At 37.3% G+C, this 25623-nt stretch overlaps 4 protein-coding genes and 1 pseudogene across 5 annotated transcripts; 2 read left to right on the top strand and 3 right to left on the bottom strand.

Annotated features, from left to right (window-relative positions):
• Window positions 1–2514, top strand: LOC121786014 (G2/mitotic-specific cyclin-2-like). 2 transcript variants are annotated; one of them, XM_042184519.1, is made up of 12 exons: window positions 1–199; window positions 292–388; window positions 483–539; window positions 629–674; window positions 769–909; window positions 988–1113; window positions 1225–1314; window positions 1397–1618; window positions 1702–1800; window positions 1886–2064; window positions 2150–2294; window positions 2428–2513. In XM_042184519.1, exons 1-11 carry the CDS (start codon window positions 154–156, stop codon window positions 2283–2285), a joined length of 1239 nt encoding a protein of 412 aa, XP_042040453.1. In that variant the 5' UTR covers window positions 1–153; the 3' UTR covers window positions 2286–2294; window positions 2428–2513. The 2 variants fall into 2 exon arrangements, with proteins under 2 accessions (XP_042040453.1, XP_042040452.1); XM_042184518.1 differs by having other exon boundaries at window positions 2150–2514.
• Window positions 2515–3256: 742 nt separating this feature from the next.
• On the top strand, window positions 3257–13482 carry LOC121787350 (phosphoinositide phosphatase SAC6-like). The gene is made up of 21 exons (XM_042186061.1): window positions 3257–3452; window positions 3537–3698; window positions 3790–3873; window positions 5063–5190; window positions 5272–5363; window positions 5629–5686; window positions 5853–5909; window positions 6009–6042; window positions 6138–6218; window positions 7113–7219; window positions 7560–7646; window positions 7730–7807; window positions 8401–8471; window positions 8826–8924; window positions 10276–10375; window positions 11171–11279; window positions 11400–11472; window positions 12161–12254; window positions 12571–12663; window positions 12837–12903; window positions 13168–13482. Exons 2-21 carry the CDS (start codon window positions 3551–3553, stop codon window positions 13296–13298), a joined length of 1791 nt encoding a protein of 596 aa, XP_042041995.1. The 5' UTR covers window positions 3257–3452; window positions 3537–3550; the 3' UTR covers window positions 13299–13482.
• A 78-nt stretch (window positions 13483–13560) lies between these two features.
• On the bottom strand, window positions 13561–14531 carry LOC121787352 (dehydrodolichyl diphosphate synthase 6-like). Its single transcript, XM_042186062.1, has 2 exons — window positions 14468–14531; window positions 13561–14402 (listed from the first exon to the last, which is right to left on the bottom strand). The coding sequence occupies exon 2, from the start codon at window positions 14386–14388 to the stop codon at window positions 13561–13563; it is 828 nt and encodes a 275-aa protein (XP_042041996.1). The 5' UTR covers window positions 14389–14402; window positions 14468–14531.
• A 777-nt stretch (window positions 14532–15308) lies between these two features.
• Window positions 15309–16018, bottom strand: LOC121787010 (annotated as a pseudogene).
• Window positions 16019–22766: 6748 nt separating this feature from the next.
• LOC121786875 (probable serine/threonine-protein kinase PIX13) lies at window positions 22767–25518 on the bottom strand. The gene is made up of 5 exons (XM_042185477.1): window positions 25421–25518; window positions 23773–23906; window positions 23557–23693; window positions 23189–23309; window positions 22767–23068 (listed from the first exon to the last, which is right to left on the bottom strand). Exons 1-5 carry the CDS (start codon window positions 25516–25518, stop codon window positions 22767–22769), a joined length of 792 nt encoding a protein of 263 aa, XP_042041411.1.
• Between the last annotated feature and the right edge of the window lie 105 nt (window positions 25519–25623).

The following is a 25623-nucleotide window of genomic DNA, read 5'->3' as shown; positions in this document are numbered from 1 at the left end:
TATAGCGCAAAAAAGGAAACAACGCCGCTCCGTTTCCGCTCCACCATTCAATCGGAAACTACTTAATACTGTTTGTTTCACTTCTCTTAACAGACCCTAACCACTCTTTGATCCTTCATTTTCTTCGTATAATCCAACAAATATATTTGGAAAATGGTTATATCCAAAGAGAATAACGTAGGCCCCACAAATGTGCGAGGTAACTGTTTGCTGAAACGCGTTGAAGTTAGCTTAAAAGCTCCATCTTTTTTTTTTCTGAGATTTTGATCTTTCTTTTTGTTAAAATGGAAGGTGGAGGTCGCAATAGAAGAGCTCTAAGTGTGATCAATCATGATCTTCGAGGAGCTAATTCGCAGAGTTATGCTGCGAAAAAGCGAGGATTTGCAAAGTAAATTGTTAATCTTTGCTTACAAGTTTAGATATTGTTCGAGAATTTGCTTCTTAGAGATAAATTGATCAAATTTCTAATTCTGGAATCACAGAGTGGAAGGGGTTTGTAACAATGGAGCTGGATTTCCTGGTCGTAGGCCAATGGCTAGGTTAGATCAAACCTCTTTATTTCAAGATGCTTCCCTTTTTATGGCTATAAGTTTCAATTTTGCTGATGTTGATTGCTTGATTTATTTAGGAACTCGGCTGCTGTGGTGGCAGTGCAGCAGCATCGTAGTGTGGAGGTAAGTGAGACTCTTTCGAATTCGGAAGTTCTTGAACTCATTCAGCAAAGGATTGTGTGATTAATTGGTTTATGTTGCAATTGACGCTGTATAGGAAGCGATTAAGTTGAATACAACAGCGAATGAGTTCGCGGTATTGGAGGACATAGCTTTGGCAGATGTTGAAGTTGATCATAAGCCGGTTCCAATGTCATTGGAGCATTCAGAAATTGAAATGAGAGACACGGATCAAATGGTGTGCATCACTTTCTTCTTTCTCTTCACTGTTTGTTTTTAGGAAATGATCGAGTGATGTGGAGGGGTCTCGTTGCAGGAGGAGGTTGAAATGGAAGACATATTTGAAGACACGAGTATAGACATCGATGCTTGCGATGCAAAGAATCCGCTTGGTGTTGTGGACTATGTTGAGGATCTATATGCTTATTACAAGAAAATGGAGGTAAGATTGGGATGAATGATGTTGCTAAGTTAGCTCGTTTTTACAAGTATGAACTTCCTCATTCGATTAAGCAACGTCAAAATCATTTATAGTAGGATACGATTGGTGCAGGGTGCGAGCCGTGTGTTGCCTGAATATATGTCACAACAACCGGACATAAACGAAAGAATGAGGGCCATCCTAATCGACTGGCTCATAGAGGTAGGCGGCGACACTTTGATTAAAGGCATACTTTTTGCTAGTCTAGTGGAACTCATGATCACCGAATTTTGTTTACCAACAGGTTCACCACAAATTTGATCTGAGGAAAGAGACGTTGTTTCTAACAGTAAATCTGATTGATCGATTCTTAGCAAAGCAATCGGTGGTGAGAAAGGAGCTGCAGCTTATCGGTCTAGTAGCAATGCTATTGGCTTGCAAATATGAGGAGGTTGCAGTTCCGGTTGTGGAGGACTTAGTTTTTATATCGGATAAGGCTTACGAGAGGAAAGAAGTGCTCAAAATGGTAGCTGTTTTCGACTTGATCAGCTCCTAATCTGTTTCAAGGCAAAAAAACACTCACATGATCACATCTCTCTCTGTTTCCAGGAGAAGTTGATGCTCAATACTCTGCAGTTCAACATGTCCACCCCGACTGCATATGTTTTCATGTTGAGATTCCTCAAGGCAGCCAAGTCCGACAGCAGGGTGAGTTAGGAACAACGTTAACTATCGTGATCAGATCACATTCACTCTACATGAAAATGGTTTGACATCCCTTGCTGTGTAACAGCTTGAGCAACTCTCATACTTCTTGATTGAGCTTTGTCTGGTGGAATACGAGATGCTCAAGTATCCCCCGTCGTTCCTGGCTGCTGCAGCGATATACACGGCCCAGTGCACGCTCCATGGCGTCGCACAGTGGAGCAAGACATGCGAGTGGCACACCAGCTACTCCGATGATCAACTACTGTGAGTCTTAATTGATCCTACAAATATGGTTTTTCTTAGGCGACGCAATCGTGTAACGCCTATTCGTTTTTTTTACTTGGCGCAGGGAATGTTCGAGGATGATCGCGGGGTTCCACCAGAAAGTGGCTACGGGGAAACTCACAGGAGTTCATAGAAAATACAATACGTCTAAGTTTGGATATGCGGCAAGATGCAAACCTGCAGATTTTCTTGTACAGTAGGCAAAATAGGTAACAGAATAATGAGATAGTCCTTGCAACACAACGCGTTGCGTGGCTATTAAATTTGTTCATTAATCATTGACATGTAACTTTCTGATTTTGTAGTTTTTTTATTAATAATAGTAATTATCTATGCTTACAGATCTCTCTCATAGGAGAATGTATTTCACTGCACGGTAGTTGTATTATTTGAATGTGATAAGGATAATAGAGACAAGATATGAGAGCAATGTAACAACTATTTACCATTAATTTATTCGTAGTAGACATTTAAAAAATTAAGCAATATCTACATAGTACGCAAATAATATAGATAAATATGTATCCAACGATAATTTAATTTTGTAACAAATTTAGTAAATTCATAAATAATAACATATTAACAATATTTGTGAAAATAAATCTAAAATTGAATTAAAGTGTATATCGTTAAAATTTGTAATTATTTTTTATATGAATTTTTAATCAATGTAACATCAGTTTCCTAATTAAACGGACAGTTGATATGTGTGTGTGTGTTTTATGATTTCCAATTTCCATGGTGAAAGAGATCGGTAATGACCGTGAGTATACCTACGTGTAGACTATGAAAGAAGTAAATTGCATTAGAAGATGAATTTTGCTTAGGCGAAAGTTTAACCTACTTATATACACCTCAATTTCCATCACAAAAAGTAGGCGAAAATGATTGTTTAATTTTCGTTATTAAATCTCACATTTATGCCGCTGACACTATTAATTCCCCACTTAATTTGAAAAGCCACTATCGAAATAAAAACTACTACTGCCCAATTATCGCATACAAACATTTTGGGTTCTTTTTGGTCAACGAAATCCGTTAATTCTCAACTCCTTCTTGTGCTCGTAAACATTAAATTTGACCATCATTTTGAAATTAATTAGATAAACACAAAATATTTTAGATTAGTCTCGAACCTAATGAGAAATAAAATAAAATAAAAATAGTGAAATATATTTTGCAGTGAGGGCAAGAACAAGCAGCTACTTACACGGATTTTCAGTTAATTCCGTTTTGCATTTGTCCACACATCTCCATTCCTTCCCTAATTCCCTTTGTTTGACCAATTCCACTCCCGATTTAGGTGCCTTAAATCAATCGCCTTTTGCTTCCGTTCCGATTCCTTTCACATTTTTCTGCTTCAATCTGTAAGAATGTTTCTGTGATCTGTTCAACCCTTCGGATCAAATCGAGTTGGATCGAATTCAGTGGATTTCGATTTTGATTTGCAGTCCTGATCTGAATAATGACGGAAAAGGTAGATCCCCCGCAGAAGCTGTATACCACAATGCGCCTCTGGGAATTCCCGGATCAGTACTTGATTGAGCCGACTGACGGATCCTCCGCATCGTTTCTCGCTGTTAGCCGCCTTGATGGCTCCATGAATCTTATTGGTAATTTCATTCCTTAACATTTTTCTCTTCCTCATAATCTAGTGTAGTTTTGTGGGGAATGTCCTTTTAAATACTCTCTCCTATTGTATAGATGAAATACCTCAGTCCAACACGGTTCGAGTTCCTAAAATTCAGACCATCTATGGTGTGGTGGGCATGCTCAAGCTTTTAGCAGGCAAGTTTTTTAATTACCTGAAGATAATTACCACTTATTCATGTTCTATCGTGTTTTCGTTACTAGTGAATAGTGACCACAAAAAGGTCTACTTGTTACCTAGGTGAGTAAATTTCTTAGTATGATTATCATTGCTCCATCAGAGGCATTAAAGAAACGAAGGATCAAGTTTCAATTTCCCCTCATGATGGTCGAAGAAAGTTTTTCAGTTTCTTCTACTTGTGAATTCAAAAAGTAGGAATCAACTTGTTGGTCACAAGTGCCTTGTGCAATTTTGCATGTTTGCAATCATTTCGGAGACTTTGAAACTTCTGATTTACATTTCTATTCACCATGTAGTTATTTCAACAGTGTACTTTTGTTGGTGAATAAAATTATAAACTTGATCCACTGATTACCATAGAAAGTTTCCTTCATACTACTGATTCTAGAAGGAAATGGACTTGGGGTGAAAAATGTGGTCGAGGTTAGCAGTGGACTGCTGGGATATTTCTGGATAGGGGTTGAGTTGGAGGCGAGTTCTTGAAAGTTGGATGAAATAATCTTAGACATTGTAAATTGTAATGTATAGGCTTTGTTTCAGTTAGGCCTCAGCGACCTTACCAGAAATTAGTTGGTATCGTTGCTCTTGTAGGTAACTACCTTTGGGATAGGGGCAGGGTTGTCTAAGAGAAACGCTACCTCCAAACTGAGAAGGAATTTGTAGGGTTTTCTAGGTGTAATTAGCAAAATTGGCCCGATTGCTGGTATCTGCCACTTCAGCTGCTATTACGGTCTTATTAATCCACGTAGTGCTCCAAAGTTCACTCTGCGACTGCTGTTTCTACACAATATAGTCCATGTGAGAGGTGACATAGCTCATGTGTGCACCTGAAGAGGATTCTGTCTCCACTTAGAAGTTCTTGTATGTACTGGGCTCTAACAAGTCATAAATTAATAATTGAAGAAAGTAATACTGTAATAGTGAGAAATTCAATGGCCAGAAAGAGGACTTTCGAGAAAAAGATGGAGTGCAGCATGTATGCACATTAGGCACAGTTTGGTTGCTCAATTGTACCTTTAGTTGACTCCCTTTCTCTTGCTTGCAATATGTTTTCTCAAGTTGATGGTAGCCCTAAATTTCTTTTATAGGTCCTTAGTTTCATCATGGTTTCTCCACAATATTGATTTTTCATATTGTTTACTTTAGGGTCATATTTATTAGTGATAACTGGACGTGAATGTGTTGGATCTTATCTTGGTCACTCCATTTTCAAAGTAACATCACTGAAGGTTTTTCCATGCGATCACTCGCTCAAGAATTTTCCAGAAGAACAAGTACTGGCGATATCCACCATCTTACAATTAAAGTAAATTATTGTTTTCCAAGTCACTGTAATATATACCTCTGTTGAACAGAAAAAGATGGAGAGTGAGTTTTCTCGCTTGCTAAAAGTTGCAGAGAGGACTCCAGGTCTATATTTCTCCTATGATGTGAATATGACTCTCAGGTGAAGTTTTTGCACATGTACTCAGTGATTTCTTATATTGTTTATTTTGTTCCTGTAACTATTTTCTTTTTGTTAGTGTGTTGTTTATGAGACTCGTTGGGAGAGCTTTGATATTGCCTATTAGTAACATGAAGTGCTTCCAAAAATATGACTTTACTTAAACTTTTTAAAATGAAATAGCACTTATATTTCTATCTTTTGCAAGTCCAAGGTGTTTGGTACTTCAAACAATTGGTCTAACCAATACTTGTACATTTTCTGGCAGCGCTCAGCGGCTGAATGATTTGGGTGATGAGTCAAAATTGCTGCCTCTTTGGAGACAAGTGAGTTTCTGAATGATTAATGCTGAAACCTATGGATTCCAAACTGTGTTTCTACTCATGTATCAGCTTAATCTTCTTGCTGAGAGCTGTTTGGGGTTTGAGTTTTCTGTATCTATGTTGACTGCAGTCCTCACACTAATTTATTGTGTGTACATTCTGTCTCCAGGCTGACCCTCGATTTCTTTGGAACAACTACATGCTGGAAGTTCTTATAGACAACAAGGTCAAGTTTCTGGATGAATCATATGAGTATTCCAATTTTTTCCTTGGAAGTTTCCATTTTTATATTGTAGTAACTGAATTAGATATCATCCTCATGCAGCTTGACCCATACCTACTCCCTGTCATTCAAGGCAGTATCCTTTCGAATGTCCTGATATTCCAGTATCTCATGCCCCATTATGGTTAGAATAATAATTTTACAATAAGTGATGCCTTGACAAGTCATTAGGCTTTCAGAACATTCAAGCAGCCATTGGGAAGGAAATCCTTGATGTTGCACTAATTGCACGAAGATGCACGAGAAGAACAGGTAATCTGTATATTGTAGTCATTATCTCACATTCTCACTACCTCCTCCCTGTCTCCATTTTCCATTTGTTTCTGTCTTCCAACATCTAAAGCCCCAAGTTGCTGTTACTAAATGTCAGCAAGATGAAAGGGGTATATTGGCTTCCTTGCTCAAGGACATAAGTTACTTGGATTTCTTTTTTAGAACCTGCACTTATGTCTATAAGACTTTGTGCAATTAATTTCTGATATTACATGAACCACTGGTCCGTCTAAACTTAATTTGAAGTGTTCAGCCAAAATGTGCAAGTGCATGTTACTACTAAGATTTGGTCGGGGATATGACATGGTATTCTTGAAAGGCTTCCATTGAGATCTTTCTGCCAAGTATTTTACTACAATACACTGTTTGGTTCTTGATTTTGGAATTCTGCCTTATTCTGGCATCTTGCTCTTCTGTGATGTGGGGTCTGTGAACTCATCAATTACAACTAACTTGTGAGATCTAAAAATGATGGGCTGGTTCCTTGGTTAACAATGGTCAGGGCTTATTGATTCTGTTGGAGATGACTAGCAGACACCTGCTTTGATAGTTATAATTGAGTTTGTTTCTGGGCCCCAGCTTTCTCAAATTAGTAAATTGAAACTTGGGATAATTTAATACATTACACAAATATTATACTTTCTTTTTTGTTCTTCAAAACTTTGATAAAAGCCGCGAACTCTGAACCATTGATTTTGACAGAAATACTATAACACATAAACTTTCACTCTGTTGTACTTATTCTTCCTCTTCTTTTGTTTCTTTAAAAAAATACTCTGATCAAGGATTTATCATCTGTTCCAGTTAGAACCATTTCTATTATGCGGGAGAATTAATAATGTCCTTTTGTCCCACTTGTACTTTGTTTTTTAGGCACACGAATGTGGAGAAGAGGAGCTGATTCGGATGGTTTTGTTGCAAATTTTGTGGAAACTGAACAAATCATACAAATTAATGGGCACACTGCGTCCTTTATTCAGGTAAAACTCTCATAGGGTTATGTGGTACTACAATTTTTGTATTGCCTTGAGAACTTCCTGCAGTAATGAAATGTTATAAATGGATGGATACCATCTAATTTAATTTAGGTTTGCAAAACCACATTTATTTGTTTCTTTTGTATACTGAATTCCAATTGCTTTTTATTTACTTGCCTAGCACCACCAATATGGCCCCTATACTACACACTGTTACTTATAGATATAGATACTTAAGGTGCTCGTTAGGGCTTGAGTGCATGATATGTATCCAATCAAATGATTAATTGTTAATTTTCAGTATCTTACTATTATGGCCTGATAAACTAATTTCCTATTTTAGGTGCGAGGTTCCATGCCATTTCTTTGGGATCAGATTGTTGATTTGACATATAAGCCAAATTTTGAAATCGTGAAACCTGAGGAAGCAGTAAGTCTTGTATTAATCTTCTTATTATGTTCTGGCCTAACATATCATATCTGGTAAGCTGATTCCTCTACAAATTTGTGCAGCCTCGAGTGGCTGAAAGACATTTTTTGGATCTAAGAAAGAAATATGGAAATGTTCTTGCAGTTGATCTAGTGAACAAGGTATACATGGAAACCATTTTTGTTGCACAATGCAGAATGCCATCTTCATCACGGTTGCAGTTTACCTGACTATTTGTCAACAATAATGTACCTGATTTGTAACCTATAGTTGTTAAAAGACAAAAATATATCTACTATAAAGATGTAATAAAAATTGATTTTACAATATTTTTTCTTTTTTGAAAGAAATAGTGTCCTAAAAATGCTTTAAATGTTAGAAAAAAAGGGTTCATAATCACCTGTGCTAGTTTGAAAAGGAGTTCTCATCATTTAAAGGGATCATAAGAACCAGTACGTAGGTTGGAAACCCCTAGGACTTGTACACATATTGGAATTCTACTGCCAAGGTGAAACTGGTGTTAAAACATATAAGTGGATGAGGGTGGCATATGACTACATGTAACATCTCTTTCAGCTAAACAATTGTATGATTTTTTTCCGCTTTTACTGATATTCCATTCTAGATCCCCTTTCTTTGCTCGGAATGACAAAGTGACTCCTGCCATGTTATATGTTATGTTATGTTATGTGCAATCTATTTTCTTGTTGGTAAACTTGGTATTTATGCCCTATTTCTTTGAATATTTTAACAGCATGGAAATGAGGGACGCTTGTCTGAAAAGTTTTGCCAGGCAGTGGAACCTATTGTTAGTGATGATGTGAGGTAGATTCTGTTTCAATCTTACTCATCCATCCCTACTAAGATGACACACTTTCCTTTTTAGTTTGTCTCAATCAAGATGACACATTTCTATTTTCAGTAACTTTCTCTATCCAATTAATACACCCAACCACTTCTTTCTCTCTTCTCAAATTAAATATTGAACTCTCTTTCTCTTTCCATTTAATACTTACACTCACTCTTTCTCTCTCCAATTAACCACATTAATCAACAACTCCTAAAATCTCGTGCCAACTACGAAATGTGTCATCTTAGCTGGGACGGAAAGTATTTTGCAGCTATACATGAATCACTAGGGTGTGAAATTGCTATATCCTCACTTACAATGTTTTTCAGATATCTGCACTTTGATTTTCACAAGATATGTGGGCATGTCCACTTTGAGCGCTTATCCATTCTTTACGAACAAATTGAGGATTTTCTCATTAAAAGCAGGTGCAGTTACTTTTTGGGCGAGCTTATGGTTTTCTTGCTTGAGACTGTTTAGTTTCTTCCAAGAACTTCTTGCTTTACGCATTTCATAGTTTGCATCGTCTATAACACTGTTCCGAATTTTCTGTTCCTGTTATGATAGTGTTGTGAAATGAATTTGCTTTTAACCTTAACTGTTCAAAGTTGATTCCTTCTCCCTCAATAAGGGAAAAGCAGATTGACTGTTAAAACTTTGTTTGCTGATCCATTTAACACGGAGAGCTCTTAGAAGATGAACAAAAGGTTTGTAGTTTCCAGGCTTGTAGATGGTTAATCTTCAAAAAGCATTAATAAAACTATGGAATGAGCATTAAAAGTGTAATTATATAGAACAAAATCTTGCTGTTCTGCACTTACCTTACAGTATTAGTGTTGCAAGAAAATTTTGTGTCAATAGCTTGTAGTTGTTCCAATTTTTTATTTTATCTTTTCGATATTCTGCTTCTGAAGTTAAGTGAGCTGAAAACCAGCTTTACATGTTTATGATAGACTGAGACTTTCCACAAGAAATTATGGCTTGTGTAATTTAATATGTAAAATTTTTGAAAGAGTAATGCAATTTTATTAGATACTTCTGAACAAAATTCCGCTAATTTTAACAGATACTACCAGTTTAATATAAAAGCAAACTGTTTCTATCCTTTTGTAGAACATAGTCAAAAGGGAGGTAAACAGAATTGGACACATTGCATGGATGTTTCTATAAATTGAAGAACCACAATTTTCTGTAACTTTTAAAATAAATTTCTACATTTTGTTATTCTGTTAAAGTTACATTTTTTTTGGGAATTGATGTTAGTTAGTAGCATAGGAATCTTATGGTACTGCAAGATAACTATTACCATGTCATATTTCCATGCAATGCGCTTTAGTACTTGGTTAACGTTGATCCTTCCTGCAATTTATGTACTTGTGCCAAGCTTGATAATAACCACAACTAATTATCAAAAAACCGTTAACATTAGCTGGTTCTTTATCCTAGTTTCATTCCCACATCAACCCTTTGTTTATAATTTATATTCTTTTAAATAAAGTCCATTAACCTTTTATTTCTGCCTAACAAATAGTGGTGTACTATCTTTATATCATCCTAACACTGCCACATGTGCTATGTTTGTTTATAGTCCAGATTTGGTTTGGCTAACTTATAAACTGCATTTGTCTTCAAATACAAATTTCTTGAATCCAGAAAAAAAGTTTTGCAGTCATAATCGTTGGTGTCAAGCCAATTATTTAACTCAGTAATTTGGAGCCTTTACTCTGTGTGTGTGAGTTTTAGGGATTTCAGGTCCTTACTGCTTTGTTTGTACTATAGGTACTTTTTGTTAAATGAGAAGGGGGAAAAAGTTGAAACTCAAGGAGGAGTTGTGAGGACCAATTGCATAGACTGCTTGGACCGGACAAATGTAACTCAGGTACAGTTTGTTTTCTTAAGCTTGAATAGTTTCTTTTTCCCTAATCATTACTGAAACTAATTGATGTAGGATTAGTTTGCTTCTGCATAGCTTTATTCTGTTTCCGTAGATAATATCAACACCTTATCATAGATAGATCTACACCTTATCGTTTCCAGCTTATTTATCATCTTTGTAAGGATACAGATTGGTGAATGGTGATGTATTTTAAATTAAAGAATCTGTGAATCTTGTAAAAGCATCTTTTAAGGTTATATGTCTAGTATTCTTTTAGTTTGAGAGATATTTCTTAAACCAGCTGAACTTAGAGCTTTTCCTGAGAAAGAAAACTGATTTAAGTATTCACGGAGACCAGAAATTACAATGGTTAGATGAAAATTTGAAATGATTGAGATGATTCCATTAGTTTTCAAGGCCTCAGAGGTTCTTTCTATCTCCATCGCTACTTGTTTTGATGGATGGAGAATTCAGTCTTGGGCTTCAGACAATTTCAACGAATATCATCTTGTGTGCAGTTATACTTTCAGAAAACTTACTGGGAACATGAGTTTTTAATACCCGTTTTACTGAAACAAACAGATGCAAGATGTGCTATTTATTATGCACAAAATGTTTAAGTTTGCTGGGGGAGCAATTTTCTCTTGATTTGAATGTAATGCATATTTGATTAAATGCAGCAATAGCAAATGTTATCATTCATCCCTCCCCAAGGCACCACACAAAATAAAACGTGTAATTATTTTTGTTCTAGGGAAGCATTTTCATTCACTTTATCCTCTTCACTTTTATTTGCAGAGCATGATAGCACGTAAAATGCTGGAATTCCAACTCCGGCGGCTTGGTATTTTTGAAGCTGAGGAAATGATCAATTTACACCCCAATTTTGATGGCAGCTTTAAAATTTGTAATGCATCACTTTTGATCAACAATATTCTTTATTTGGTCTAATTCTAGCTAGTTGCTACAATCATTTATGGCCCATCATCCTTCTCAAACCTTTCCATCACTCTACTTTTGTTTCCAGTGTGGGCTAACCATGGGGATGAAGTAAGCATCCAGTATTCTGGTACTCCTGCTTTAAAGGGGGATTTTGTCAGGTATATATTTTTATCCCTTTGAAAAAACTAGCACTGATTCCTGAGTGGTCCTCTGGAGAATTAATTTGATGGTAAATAAAAGTTCCGCTACAACAAAATTATGGTAAATTAATCTGTACCTTCTTATGTTCTTTACTCTGTTTCAGTTTCAAACTTTCAGTCTGCTTTGAATGATTGTAGGCTTATGATTTTAGTATTACGCATCACTACTGGGATTAGCGAATGTTTAAGTAGTTAATCTGCAAAAAGGTCCACACGTTTGAAGTATACATAGGGGAATAAACTTTAGCAATAAGCTTTAAGTTTTTTCATATTTTCAAAACGAGGATTCAAATAACCAAGGAGGGGAGAGAAAACTTTAGGGCTGATTTTCTTCAGCAATCTAAATATTAGCTTTAGTGTGAGATTGTTCTTCTTGTCAGGACACAATAAACGCATTGAAATGGACTTCCTCAATTCAAAATTTAAAATAACTCAAGACATCCAGGCTAGACTTTGTGGATAACCTCATAAGCACATTGATGTTACTAAAGCTTCTTAAGTTATCAGTATCCTAAATATGTATGCTTTTATAATTAGTTTTTTTTCATATTAAAAGTAATTTCCCCCCTTACTTGGATGGAACAATACATGTTAACTGGGATAAATTCACAAGATTTAAGATTTTTTATTTTTTCGTGAATAACAGATGTGGTCAAAGAACAATTCAAGGTATTCTGAATGATGGCAAAAATGCTCTCATGCGATATTATTTAAACAACTTTGCTGATGGTACAAAGCAGGTTTGCATGCTTTCCCTCCTTGTTTTAATTGGCTTGGAAAGTTGTTGAATAGATTAATGCTCAAATATACTCCTAGTTCTTTATAGAATTGTTATCAGCATTAGCTGGTGTAACGTCGCCTACTTGGTGGATCTCAAATTTTTCTTGCGACATTGTGTAGAAGCACTGACATAGTAGTTACAATATTTCCATTCAGAAAATTCTTAGAACTTACATCTATCTGATAGATGTAAACTATTAGGTATTATGTTTAAGATTCTGCTAATCTAGTTTAAGCATTATATGGTGTAATTTAAGCTTTGATTCTGTTTTGAAGGATGCTAGTGATTTAGTACAAGGCCATTATATTGTTTCTCTTTCTCGAAGCATGACTCCTACAACAAAGAAAGGCGGTATTGAGGCACTGACAGTAAGTAATCTATATTTACTAGCTTTTTCCCCATTAAATATGTAATTATGTATTTAAGAGTCATATATTAATCGTGTAACCCTAATAATGTATTCAAATATAACTATGCTCGTGTTATTTATGCTAACTAGTTGAATATGGGACTTATATTACATTTTTTTGCACGTCTGCAGTCCTTTCCATTGGCTTTGGGAGTGATTCTGATTGGCTTCTTCTTCGCACTGTTGTCACTTAGACGAGGTAGGAATGCCTTTCTTGTCAATGCTTTTGCTTCTAATTGAAGTGTTTTTTCTTTTCTTTTTTGAACTCCATTTACAAATGCTAATATGTTTTGCTAGAGTATTACAAATCTAGCATTTTCACATGCTGAACTGTCGTTGCCACTTTATCAATGAACAGTTCTCTAAGTTGATGCATTAGTCTAACTGTTTACTCATATGTATAGTTTCTTATGCATCTTCTGATATAGCATTGAGTACCACTAATTAGTATCTTGTTTTGTAGCTCGACACGATCTATGGAGTTTATTATTTTCCTTCATGTGGGCAAGCATGAGTTTGGCTATAGCAGTATGTGTAAGGGCCAATGGCCGCATCTTCTGCAATCGCCCTCGTCTGCACCAACCTAGACGTTAATTCTGGGCTCGGAGGATTTTAGCTACATGCAGCAACTCTGTAGCTATTCTGCTACTATTGTTAACTTATATTCTACATGTATTCTTTCATTGTGAAACTCACATTTTATTTAGCTGATACATATACTTAACCCACTTATTTTCTCAATATACATATATAATCAGGCACTTGTAAACCTCTTAAATTGATATCCTCTTAAATTCATATCCTCTTAAATTCATAACTATGAAAGCTTTTAAATTGTATTGCAAATGAAAAATGCTTATTGCTGAGTAGAAAGATATAGGTGGTTCCTCCTCTTGTGGAGGTAAGGCTGGACTCTTTGGAAGTTCAACACCGCCCAGACGAGGTGGCGCAGCCCAACTTCCGGCCACAACGCCGCGGGCGAATACAGCAGCGAGTTGGAAGTCTGCCAGAGCAGGAAGTTGCTGAGGCGCGTCTCTCCTGAGGTGCGCAAAAGAATTTCTGGATCAGGCGCGACGGCCATGTACATATGCCTCTCGACATCCGCTACCTCGACTAGCTGCTGCTGGCTCCCACGATCAGCCTTGTCTCGGCAGCACTCCTCAGCAGCGTGCGTCATCTCATCCGTTGAAGTATAGGCGACGCCCACCACCAGAACGAGACTCTTGTTATGAGCCGTCACCCTCATGGCCTTCTCCGCAGCAATCCTCACAGGCTCAGCCAAGAGCTTCAGATTCCCCGCAAACTCCACCCTCACTCCATACTGATTCAGTATGCCCTCTTCCTTGATCAACCCTTCGATCTTCTCGAGCATCAGTTCCATCACCGTCTGCACCTCCTCGGGCCTCCTCTTGAAGTTCTCGATGCTAAACACGTAGACCGTTATGTACTTCACCCCGAGCTCATGGCAGCACCTCATCAGCCTCATCAGGGCCAGGAACCCCACCTTGTACCCCATTCTATCGTCCATCTTCCACTTCCGGGCGTACCTCCGGTTCCCGTCTAGGATGAACGCCACGTGGCGTGGTATGGGCCCCACGGACAGGAAGCGGAACAGGAACCTCCTCATATAGCCCACCAACCTCCCCAACAACCGAGCCACTACACTGCTGCTCTGCTTCTCCATATTTTTACCTTAATCTATCATAAAGCCAGTTAGCATTTTTCACTAATTCGGAGCATAAACAGAAGCAATTCAAGATTACCTATTTCGGAAGCACTTTGCTGCATCAATTTAATCTAAGCTGAGAAAAACCCTTTTGAATACAAACTGCAACACAAATATTTTATAGCAAGTCTTAATATTAGGAAATTGGTTGCATGGTAATTAGAATTGTGCCACATTCTTGGTGTGGACCAAGAATTAGGGCCAAATGTGGGATGGAAACATAAATTTAGCTAGCTGTTCAAGTCACAAGTTTTGTATTTTCTCAAAATCAACAACTTATACATGTATTAACACTTTAACACCAAAATGTTATATACAATGAATAAGAGAAATTTCAGCTCCTTTTGGGTGTCTTCTGTTTATTAAGTACTAGTACTACATTTCACTTCAACTTTCACAGTTTCTTGATTCCATTTTTTATTTATAAATGGACAATTTTGTTCAGTAAAACTTGTTTTATCAATTTTGAGAGATCTGTTGCATGTTGTTTATTTTTATCACAACAAAAGCTTAAAAGGGCCCTTCTTACATTCTAGAATGGAATCACAAAGTACATCATATCCACATTGTTACTTCCTTTGCCAGTTGAAATCAAAGGGTATTTGGATCTTGACAGATTTGTGAAGTTGTTTATTCACTACATTATCCCTGATTTGTCCTAGATTGTAGTTACCATCAATCAACTCTTTCGTTATACTATGTCTTAACTATTTTCAGAGGATTTATGTATTGTATTTTCCACTTGTGCAGTCCTTTCCATTGGCTCTTTGTCATAACCATCTGTTATTTCATTGATTCTCATGCCCCTTTCTTGCCAAGAATGATCAGTTGCTGCAAACTCTCTCGATTTACACTCAGAAACCAAGTGTGCAACACCTTTCAATGCTTATTCTTAAACTCGAAAATCATACAAAAACAAGCATCCAAAGACAAACTGTACCAGAAACAAAATGAAAAAAAAAACAAGAAAAATCATCACATGAGCTTCTTCTTCCTCCTCCTCTCTAAGTAAGGCTGAGCCCTCTGAAAATTCAACACCGCCCACACAAGGTGGCGCAGCCCCATCTCGGGCCACAGCGCCCTGGACGAGTACAGCAACGAGCCAGAGGTCTGCCACAGCAGGAAGTTGCTAAGGCGTCTCCCCTGAAGTCCTCACCAGCATATGCGGAAACAGGCGCCGCCCCCATGTACATACGCTTCTCCACATCGTCCACCTTGATCAAAACATCCTTCTCCTCACCGATGTCTAAGCAGGACTCATGAGCAGCGTGCGCGATCTCATCAGTGGAAGTGTAGGCGACCGCGATGAGAAGAATGGCTCGGCTGTTGGCAGCAGTGGCTCTCATGGATATGCTTATTGCAATGATCGGTAACTGAATGCATATGTTTACATACACAAGACGTGCATATATGCAGACACGATTTTTTTATATACTATTACCTCCGTACCGGCTAAGATGACACATTTTTTAGTCGGCACAAGATTTTATGAGTTATTAGTTAAAGTGTTTCATTGGAGTGAGAAAATGTGGGTGTGACTATTAAAATAGAGAGAGAGGAAAAGTTGAATATTTTAATAGGAGTGTAAAAAAAGTGGTTGAGTGTATTAATTGGAGAGTGAAAGTTTCCCAAAAAGGAAATCTAGTGTCATCTTAGTTGAGACAAACTAAAAAGGAAAACATATCATCTTAAGCGGGACGGATGAAGTACTATATAATTTAGTGTTTGTCATTTCGATATTGCACGTATACATGTGGCAAACACCAACAAATTAATAAAAATATGAATTCACGATCTATTTTTTATGATGAGATAAAGGAGGAATGCAACCACTAACGTAACATCTTTATGTTTGGTAGTACTAATAAATATATAACTATTTTTTTGAGCAGTGTAAAATTCATGCGGTTGAAAAGTAAATTGCGGAAAATAAAAGACACTAAAAGCTTTATCGACTACATTGTATTAGACTTGAATTATTTCTGTTGACATTTTTAACTCATGTCAATGAGCCATTCTAGACAGTTTTAACTCTTGTCAAGAAGCCAATTTAGACAGTTTTAACTCGTGTGAAGGAGCTTGTCTAAACAGTTTTTACTTATATTTAGGAGCTATCTTAGATAGTTTTTGCTCGTATCTAGAAGCCAAATCAGACAGTTTTGGACTCTTGTCCAGGAGCTCATTCTGACAGTTTTGACTCATGTCGAGGAGCTAATCTAGACAGATTTTGCTCGTATCTAGGAGCCATCTTAGATAGTTTTAGCTCGTATCCAGGAGCCATTTCATATCTGGTTCTTCATCAGATTTTTGCAAAAGACATTTAGACTTAGTCTTATTGCAATTCTTCAAGCATTCGGGAACATCGTCTTTTGGCAACGGGTTCTCAACGTCCTCTCAACTCTTCACAGCGGTTGTGTGGCGACGCTATCTCTCCCCCCTCGCAGCACAAACGTTGGTCCTCGGCATTTCTCTCCTTGGTTCCGAGATTGAATCGTTTGGCAATGGTTGATATCTCCCCTCAGCCAACCGCTTCATCCATTATAACGTGAGTTCACAGCCTTTAACGGCTACCACCTCTTCAGCAGTAGATTCTCCTTTCTCGGTAGCTTCTTCTTCTCCGGACCATTTCTGCCTGAAGCTATCTTCTCTGGCATAGGCGCTGCTCCAATCATCTCAAATAATTATCCGGCTGGGGCTAACCTCTCTCCCTCGACCGGATAATTCTTCGACTGCTTTGTCTACTTACCTGAACTGCTGATGGTCATGGCAAGCTTCTCACAGAGGTACTTTCTCAGGCCAGATCTGATTGTTTGGTCGGATACTTTCTCTCCCCCTGGGCCAAACAAATTGTTGACTCCTCTGTACTTTCTTTGGACGACGACGCTCCATTGGCCACTACCAACGAAACTCTTTCATTTTGGTCCATCTCATAGAGTTGCTCTCTTGTCATGGCTGTCATCTTTTTTATCACAGTGCTCGCATCTAAAAACCCCTCCAGTATTTCTGGACAGCAACGCCTCTTTCTTCGGTGCCTCTTCATCTTGTTCCTCCCTCGATCAATGCTTCTCCAGCAGCCTTTGTGGCTTGTTATTGCCTCTACCGTCATCAGCTCTCTCAGCCTCCTTGCTCGTTTTGATTTGTCTCAACCGGAGAACTCGTCAGTTGTTCATTTGTTCTTGTGGCTATTCGACAACGGTTGCTTTCTCGGTTGTGGTTCTTCCTATTCTTTGGTGGCTGCCCATGGTCAGCGGCTTATCGCCAACTCCTTCTCTGGCGGTGGGTTGGAATCATCCGAACTCCAGATTTATGATTTGCTTGTTGGGTTGCACTTGCACTTCCCTTTCCAAATCTCATCTGCTTTCCCTCACAGGCCCCTCTGACTTTACCGGAAGCAGTTCTTCTTGGCCCTTTGCAGTCAGCCTTTTTCTCAGGGTTGGCCACTGTCCTTTAATCTTCTCTCATCTCGATGAATCTTCCAGCTGGGATTGTTGTCTCTCTCTCAGTCGAACAATTCATCGAGACAAGTTTCTCAACCTCCTTGGCTTTAGTGGCTTTTTCAACAGCCTTTCTCCTTCCCTGCAGCAGACAACCTTTTTTTTGGTGCCATGGTTCCCCAACTCGGTAATTTGAGATTATAAGGTTTGTTTCAGGGTGATTTGGTTTATAGGTTTCTTGGCAGGATATTTGGATGGTTGGGCAGCTTGTAGGTTTATTTGCTGGAATTCATGGCTGGTATGGGAAGAATATGACCGAGTTTTTTTTTTTTTGGGATATAGAGACAGTGATCGATTCCTGTGATTGAACCTCTCTGATATCATGTTGAAAAGTAAATTGCGGAAAATAAAAGACGCTAAGGTCATGTTTGGTTGCCAGGATTCTATCTGGGAAAATAATCTGATTCCTTAAATTTTAAATTCTTGTGTTTGTTTTCGGTTTTAATCAAACTGTGAAAGTAATCAAAATCCTGAAACAAGGAAAGTTAGTACAACTTTCCAGGATCATGAATCCTAACTTTTCTGAAGTATTCTTTTTCCCAGTTTTAGGATTCTTATATATTTAATGCAATATAGTACAGTTTATTATTATTATTATTATTATTATTATTATTATTATTATTATTATTATTATTATTATTATTATTATTATTATTATTATTATTATTATTATTATTATTATTATTATTATTATTATTATTATTATTATTATTATCATTATTATCATCATCATCATCATCATCATCATCATCATCATCATCATCATCATCATCATCATCATCATCATCATCGTTATTATTTATTACAATGTTTTAAAAATATTTTAAAAGTATAAACCATACTTAATTTCAGGATAGTAAATAACTATAATTCAAATTTCATAATTATAACTATATTATTAATATTTATTTTATTTTTATTATCATAATAATAATAATTTATTAAATAATTAAATATAATTATAATTATATAATAATATAATAATTATTAATTTATAAATTGGTAATTAACAATAAAATTGTAGTGAAATTTTAAATTATAAAATTTATTCAATTAAAAATTAAGTAAATATAATAATAATAATAATAATAATAATCTTATTTATTATTATATTATTATATATTATGATGTATAATCCATATTTAAACTATTCATCGTAATAATAAATAAAATAATTATTATCATTTGTAATTAATAATTTATTAAATAATATGTATTATTATTTTTTATAAATAAAAAATGATAAGTATATTTTTAGTTTAGTGTTTAAATCAAATATATACTTTCAAATCTTGATATTTTTCAAACACGAGAAAGTAAAGTTATTAGAAATCATATTCCCGGGATTCATTTTTCCAGGAATCATTTTCCTTGCCAACTTTACTTTCCCGCCAACCAAACATGGCCTAAAAACTTTATCGACTACATTGTATTAGACTTGAATTATTTCTCTCAATGGTTACACAACTATTTATAGACTCTATTTCTAGCTATACATGGAAAATATATTCTAATTATACTAATATCCTTTTATTTGATTTTCCATAATCTTTAATTGATTTCCTTCAATATTCTTGCCATAACTTCATCTCTTGTCTTCTTGTTCTCCAATTAATTGATTTCCTCATTCCAACACAGACCATATTTTATCTTCGTCCATCATCCCACTCAATTATTGCAGCCACATATATTAAAGGGTAGTGATAAACGTACATAATTGTATGTACATAATTGAATTTTTTAACATTTGATATTGAAAATCGTTTTATAAATATTAATTGATTTAAAATGAATTTGAAACTAATAATTTTGCAACACTTCGAAAATAAAATTTTAACTTAATATTTGTATATTTAAGCAAAAAAAATATTTTCTTACTAAAAATTATATAATTAATTCGAATCAAGCTCGAAATAATGTTATGATTCGACATAAAATTTCTACATCACTTCTTTCTTATTGCTACATATAATACGATAAATAACAAAACTAGTTTTTAATTAAATTCACTTAAATTTAAAAATTTAAGGATATTATGTACATGTTGTACATTTATCTTTTCTAGGTAAATTTTGCATTTGACATTTAGCTTCATTTATTTATGTTTCGTTAATACAATTCTTCCATTTTTTTTATTTGCCTATTACATCCTCATATAATGTGCAACTATGCGTCTTAGTAGGTCATATTAGAGTTCTACACATATATTTGGCGCTTTATAATATAACAGAAGTGTGAGAATTCATGCATATAGGGCCTTTTAAGTTAGAGGTTTCTTGATTTTACATATATAGTAGTAATTTTTTCTTAAGCAAAGCTTGTCCTATTGGATTTTTGAATTACCACTCTTTTAATTTTCTCCCCTTTTCCCCCTTTATATTATCAAAAATTATTTTCTTCTTCAATTTTTTTCTTCTTCAATTTTTTTCTTCTTCAATTTTTTTCTTCTTCATATCTCTCTCTCTCTAATCGCTTTTATAATTCGCACAACTATACTTTTATGATTATTTTACCAAAATTGATCGGTTGTATACTTTGGTTTAATGATTTAGTACTTATAATATGACAAGAAATACGGTTGATTGAAAAAAGAAGTTAAAGTGACAATTCCAAAAATATAAAGTTGGTTTCTTTTGGAATGTAGTAGTTGGTGGGACATGAATGTGCCCATAATTTGGCATCTTAGAACATCCACAATGGCGGAGAGCAGACCGGCTAGCCGATTCCCGGCGCTGGCCGGTCCGCTTACCGAACCATTGCAGTAGGCGAGCACCAAATCGGCGAGCGCACGCCGATTCCCGGGTGCTGGCCGATGCGCTCGCCGATCGGCTGGCCGCCATTGCAGGCTCCCGATCGGCCAGCCGATTTTTTATTTAATTTTCGAAACACTATATATAGGCGATTTGCACGTCATTTTCATTCGCACCACTTGTTTTAATGAGTTTTCTCTCTATCTTAATTTCTGTACAATAGCAACAACACGAAATGGCGCACAACAACGAGTCTACTCCAGTGACGAGCGGGTCTCAAACTCCCACGGTATCCGTGGGAAGTGGATGGGGTCTGATGGCCGGGTACTACAACATGTACCCTTGGCAGCAGATGATTCCCGGGATGGCATCCGGGGGTAGTATGCCGGGATGGCAGGGGATGCAGGGCGAACCGGCGATGCCGAGCGGGCAGGGGGTACCCGGGATGCAAATGATGCCAGGGTGGGCACGCAGCGGGGAGGAGTGCCGGAAGGGGTGGGACCGAATCAGGGCTGCGGTCTCCCGATTTTCGGGCGTGTACACCAACGCCCTCCGCATGGAGACCAATGGCCAAACTGACGAGGACTGCAGGAGGATAGCGGAGAAAGCCTTCCCCGTGCCCAGGCTTTATAAGGAGTTTACCTATTGGAATTGTTATGAGGTCCTGATGGACTCTGAGAAGTTTCGGGCATGTGTCGATGCTGGCTGGCCGAAGAAGCAGCGACTGAACTATACCGGTGATTACAGCGGCGGCAGCAGCGGCGGTTCCCACAACCTCCCCGAGGATGTTCAGGAGTTCCCGTCCCCTCCCGCGTTTACTCGCCGCACTCGCCCGGTTGGTCAAAGGCGGGCGCAACAGGCTCGCCAGGGGTCCCAGGAGGTCCAGTCGACATCCCCCCTATTGGCAGGTCGACAGCCGAGCTCGCCTTCTTCGCGCGTCAACAAACGCGGGCTCAGATGTACAAGATCTTAGCTGACTGGAAGAAGGCAACTGACCCCGAGGAGAAGAGTTTTCTTCACTCAATGCTCGTGAGTATGCAGGCCGATTTGAATGCCGCCACGACACAGTTGGGGGGCTCAGACGCGGGCTCAGATGCCACAGATTTGGAGGTCCCGGATAGCGGCGACAACGGCGGCGACGACGACGAGGAATGAGGCGGAGGCGGGGGGCTCGTGTGTGGAGGAGGAGTTTTTTTTAAATTAATGTAATTTTTTTTAATTAATGTACTTTTTTTAATTAATGTACTTTTTAAAATTTTAATATTATTATTGAATTTTCCAGTACATGTGTCGTAAATTTAATTCCGTATTTTATGTGATTGTTAATTATTTATTTTTTATAATTTTGTTTATTGTGGCTAGGCTATGGCTGGCCTATTGCTTGTCTAGTTGCTTGTCCTGATGATGTGGCAGGAGGATTTTTAGTGCTGATGATGTGGCAGGTGGAGTTTGTGGCTAGGCTATGGCTGGACTATCTCTATTGGAGATGCTCTTAATCTTCTCCAAAAAATGGTATCTCAATCATATATTTTAATTATAATTCCTAAACTACTACTCCCTCCGTTCCATAGTAATGAAGGTGCTTCTTTTCGGCACAGAGATTAAGAAAAATTGTGTTAGGTGAGTTAAATAAAGGGAGAATAAAGTGGAAAATAAAAAAGGTAGAGAGATGAAGAGAGAATAAAGTAAGAGAGGATAAAGTAGGTGTGGAAAAATGTGTTGACTTTTACTAAAAAGGGAAATGACTCTATTACTATGGAACATACCAAAATGACAAAATAACTCTATTACTATGGAACGGAGGGAATAGTATTCACTTCTATAATCATGCATATATCAAGTCATCAATAATTTATGATATAATATAAGCAACCAATTTTAAGAGGGGATATATCTGAATGCACTGGCTTACTCATATTTCAGAAACAAATGCATTAATCAAACCAACTTCACAAATTCCTTGGAAAAAGACCATATACACTAAAAGTGTTACATCACCTTTGATCATCTATCTTCTCGACTGATGCGATCTGGACGATTGTTTGTGGTGGAGAGACAAGGAGGCAGAATGCGTTGATCTACTCTTGGACACTTAAGGTTTTTCCATGGCTGAAATCTGTTCCAAGACCTCAGCCACCTCTTCCATCGGAGGCCGGTTTCTGGGCTCTTGCTGCAAGCATCTGAGGGTGAGTTGAGTAGCCCGTGCTGCTGCCTTGAATGAATACTGGCCTTGTCGTTGCTCATCCATGATGCGTATCAGTTTCCGTATCTTGGAGTGAAGGGATTTTATGCAATACACCAAGTTCCAATATGCCCGTAGTATGTCATGGCCTCTCGAGCCTGTCAGCAGCACCACGCCAAACCCATACACGTTGCACGTCTCATTTAGATGTCCTAATGTTAAAAAAAGAAAAGAAAAGCAACTTACCCGATTGCAGCCAGTTCAGGAGAATATACAGAAATACAAAATGCAGGAATGTACATAAGGGTGGTCACCCGGTCTTTGATAAAAACTGTATGAAGCATTCAGAAAAGCCATTTCATTTGCTGCTCCTATCGCCATCTTGAGTGTTGCATTCCCTCCACAAGGATCCAGTTCCGCTAACCACAAATCCGATATTTTTGCATTGAAACTCTACAAAAAGACCATAGAAAATCTATCAGTGACATGCTAAAGAATTCTCTATCTGCTGTATTGAGAGGGGAACATAAAAAAAACTACACATCTAAAGAAGATTCTCTGGATTATGATGAAAAGATACCAACTAATTTCTGGTGCATGTAACACTAAATAAGCTTACCTTATTTAAAATAGTTAAAACAAAATATAGAAAGAGAAGGAAATCTTAGTCTAGCACCATAAATAACACTAACAATCTTACCCCGTCAAGAAGAATGATTGAGGCCGTAAAGTCTCGATACTTTCTGTCCGAAGCATTCAGAAAAGCCAGTCCCTTTGCAGCTCGTATCGCTATTTGTAATCTTATATCCCACGTCAATGATTTTGTAAAAGCACTTGCTGCATGTTAAAAACAGGCCAGATTAGTATACTCTTTGTTCTCTCTCTTCGTATTGATTTTCAAGTAAAGGTTTCTTACGACTAAAAAGATAACTTTTAAAGCTTCCCTTCTGCATAAATTCAGAGACAAGCAGCAGTTCTCCATCTTCCCAACAGTATCCCAAGAGCTTAACCAAGTTGGGATGTGTCAACCTTCCTAAAAAGTTCACCTGACTGCATATCCAAGTTAAGCATCTAAGTTCTTGTGATATAACAGAAAAGCTGTAGCATTGGTAAGTCGAGATAAGCGAAAACATAAATATCATTATGATAGAACAATGTTCCCTAGTAGGTCGAGAAAAACGAGAACATAAATATCATTACGATAGAACAATGTTCCCTATGTGTTCATTACGAGTAAATATGTACTATTGCCACCAGACATGTACTGAGAACTTCGTAAAATCATAGAAAACAAATTTCTTATAAAATTGATCATATGTTGCTTGTTTGCATTGATCTACACTTCATCCCAATCAATGGCTAATCTTGAAATCCTAGATCCAAAAAGCAGACTAATGCATAGAACATGACAATCTTGCCTTAATCTTGTTTACATCAATCTGCAAACCATCCCATCATTGGGAAGATCTTCTATACTATCGTAGGCCACTTGAGAAAGATCCAACACTAAGTATCTTTTGATTATTCCTAGCAACATTCTAGGATTCTCAAGCCGGTCTCCTGCACACTGTCACTGATAAAACTGTTTCCTACTAAAAGTCGATCCAACATTCCAAGCCTTACCCCCTCCACAAACTCCAAGATAACCACAATCATACATACCAATGGTTACACAGACGAGAAATTACACAAACATGTACATACACACACACATATCAAGCGGATATGACTGTTTCCTACTGGAAGTTGATAGGGTTAATTCTTTTTTAGTTCTAGGTTGTTTTATAAATTCCATAAGTGTACTGGACTTATTTTAAATTCCGGCTTTGGGAGAGACGCATGACCCTCATTTCTCATTGGTGGGGTTGATCAAATGATGCGAAATTATTCATAATAATTTCTCATTTAATGCTTGTTACGAATAATTTCACATCATCTGATCAACCCCACCAAGGACATTCATCGACCAATGACGAGGACATGCCTTTTGGAGTCATCCGCGCTTCAATGTGCGACTTTCATATAATGGTCATAATTCTCTCATCCGGACTCCGATGGGGGCGTGCAAGATACTCACGCGAAGCCCTTTCGAAGACGAAGACAATGGTTTTGGAGGATTCGAAAGAGAGATGCATGAGGGCCATGTGTCTTACCCTAAAGCGCATCACGGTCATGCGTTTAAATAAAAATCAAAACTACAAAATTTAAATACTATTAAATCGAGTATAATCTATTGAAAGCGATAAAATTACAATTTATCGAACCGACTGCTAGTCGCCAAATTTCGCTCAAATATGTTCGATTAGATCTTTTTGTAGTTGGATGTCGTCATTGGCATCACACATCGACATTCGAAGTTGTATCTTCTCGCGAACTTGGCGTGGGTGACTACTTGCCGTTGAGCTTCTGGAGGTATCATCATCAAAGAAATTTGTCGGCTCCGGTCCTTCAGCTTCTATTATCATGTTGTGCATCATAATACACGCATACATGATATCAGACAGAATATTTACATACAACATCCGTGCCGGGGCATTGATAATGTTGAATCAAGCTTGAAGAACCCTGAAAGCTCTTTCAATGTCTTTTCGAGCCGCCTCTTTGGCTGCACAAAAAGAATCCATTTTGGTTCTTGTGGCATGTAGAGCATCTTCACGAACATCGCCTCGAATAGATACTATCGGCAAGATAGTACCCCATGTTATATTTGCGGTCGTCGGTCGTGAAGTTTATTGCTGGTGCTTTACCTTTTAAAACCTTGTTGAAG

This window comes from Salvia splendens, chromosome 22 (assembly GCF_004379255.2).
Source record: "Salvia splendens isolate huo1 chromosome 22, SspV2, whole genome shotgun sequence".
Lineage (NCBI taxonomy): Eukaryota > Viridiplantae > Streptophyta > Magnoliopsida > Lamiales > Lamiaceae > Salvia > Salvia splendens.
The sequence above is the reverse complement of the archived record's forward strand: the minus strand, read 5'-3'. Positions and strand labels throughout refer to the sequence as shown.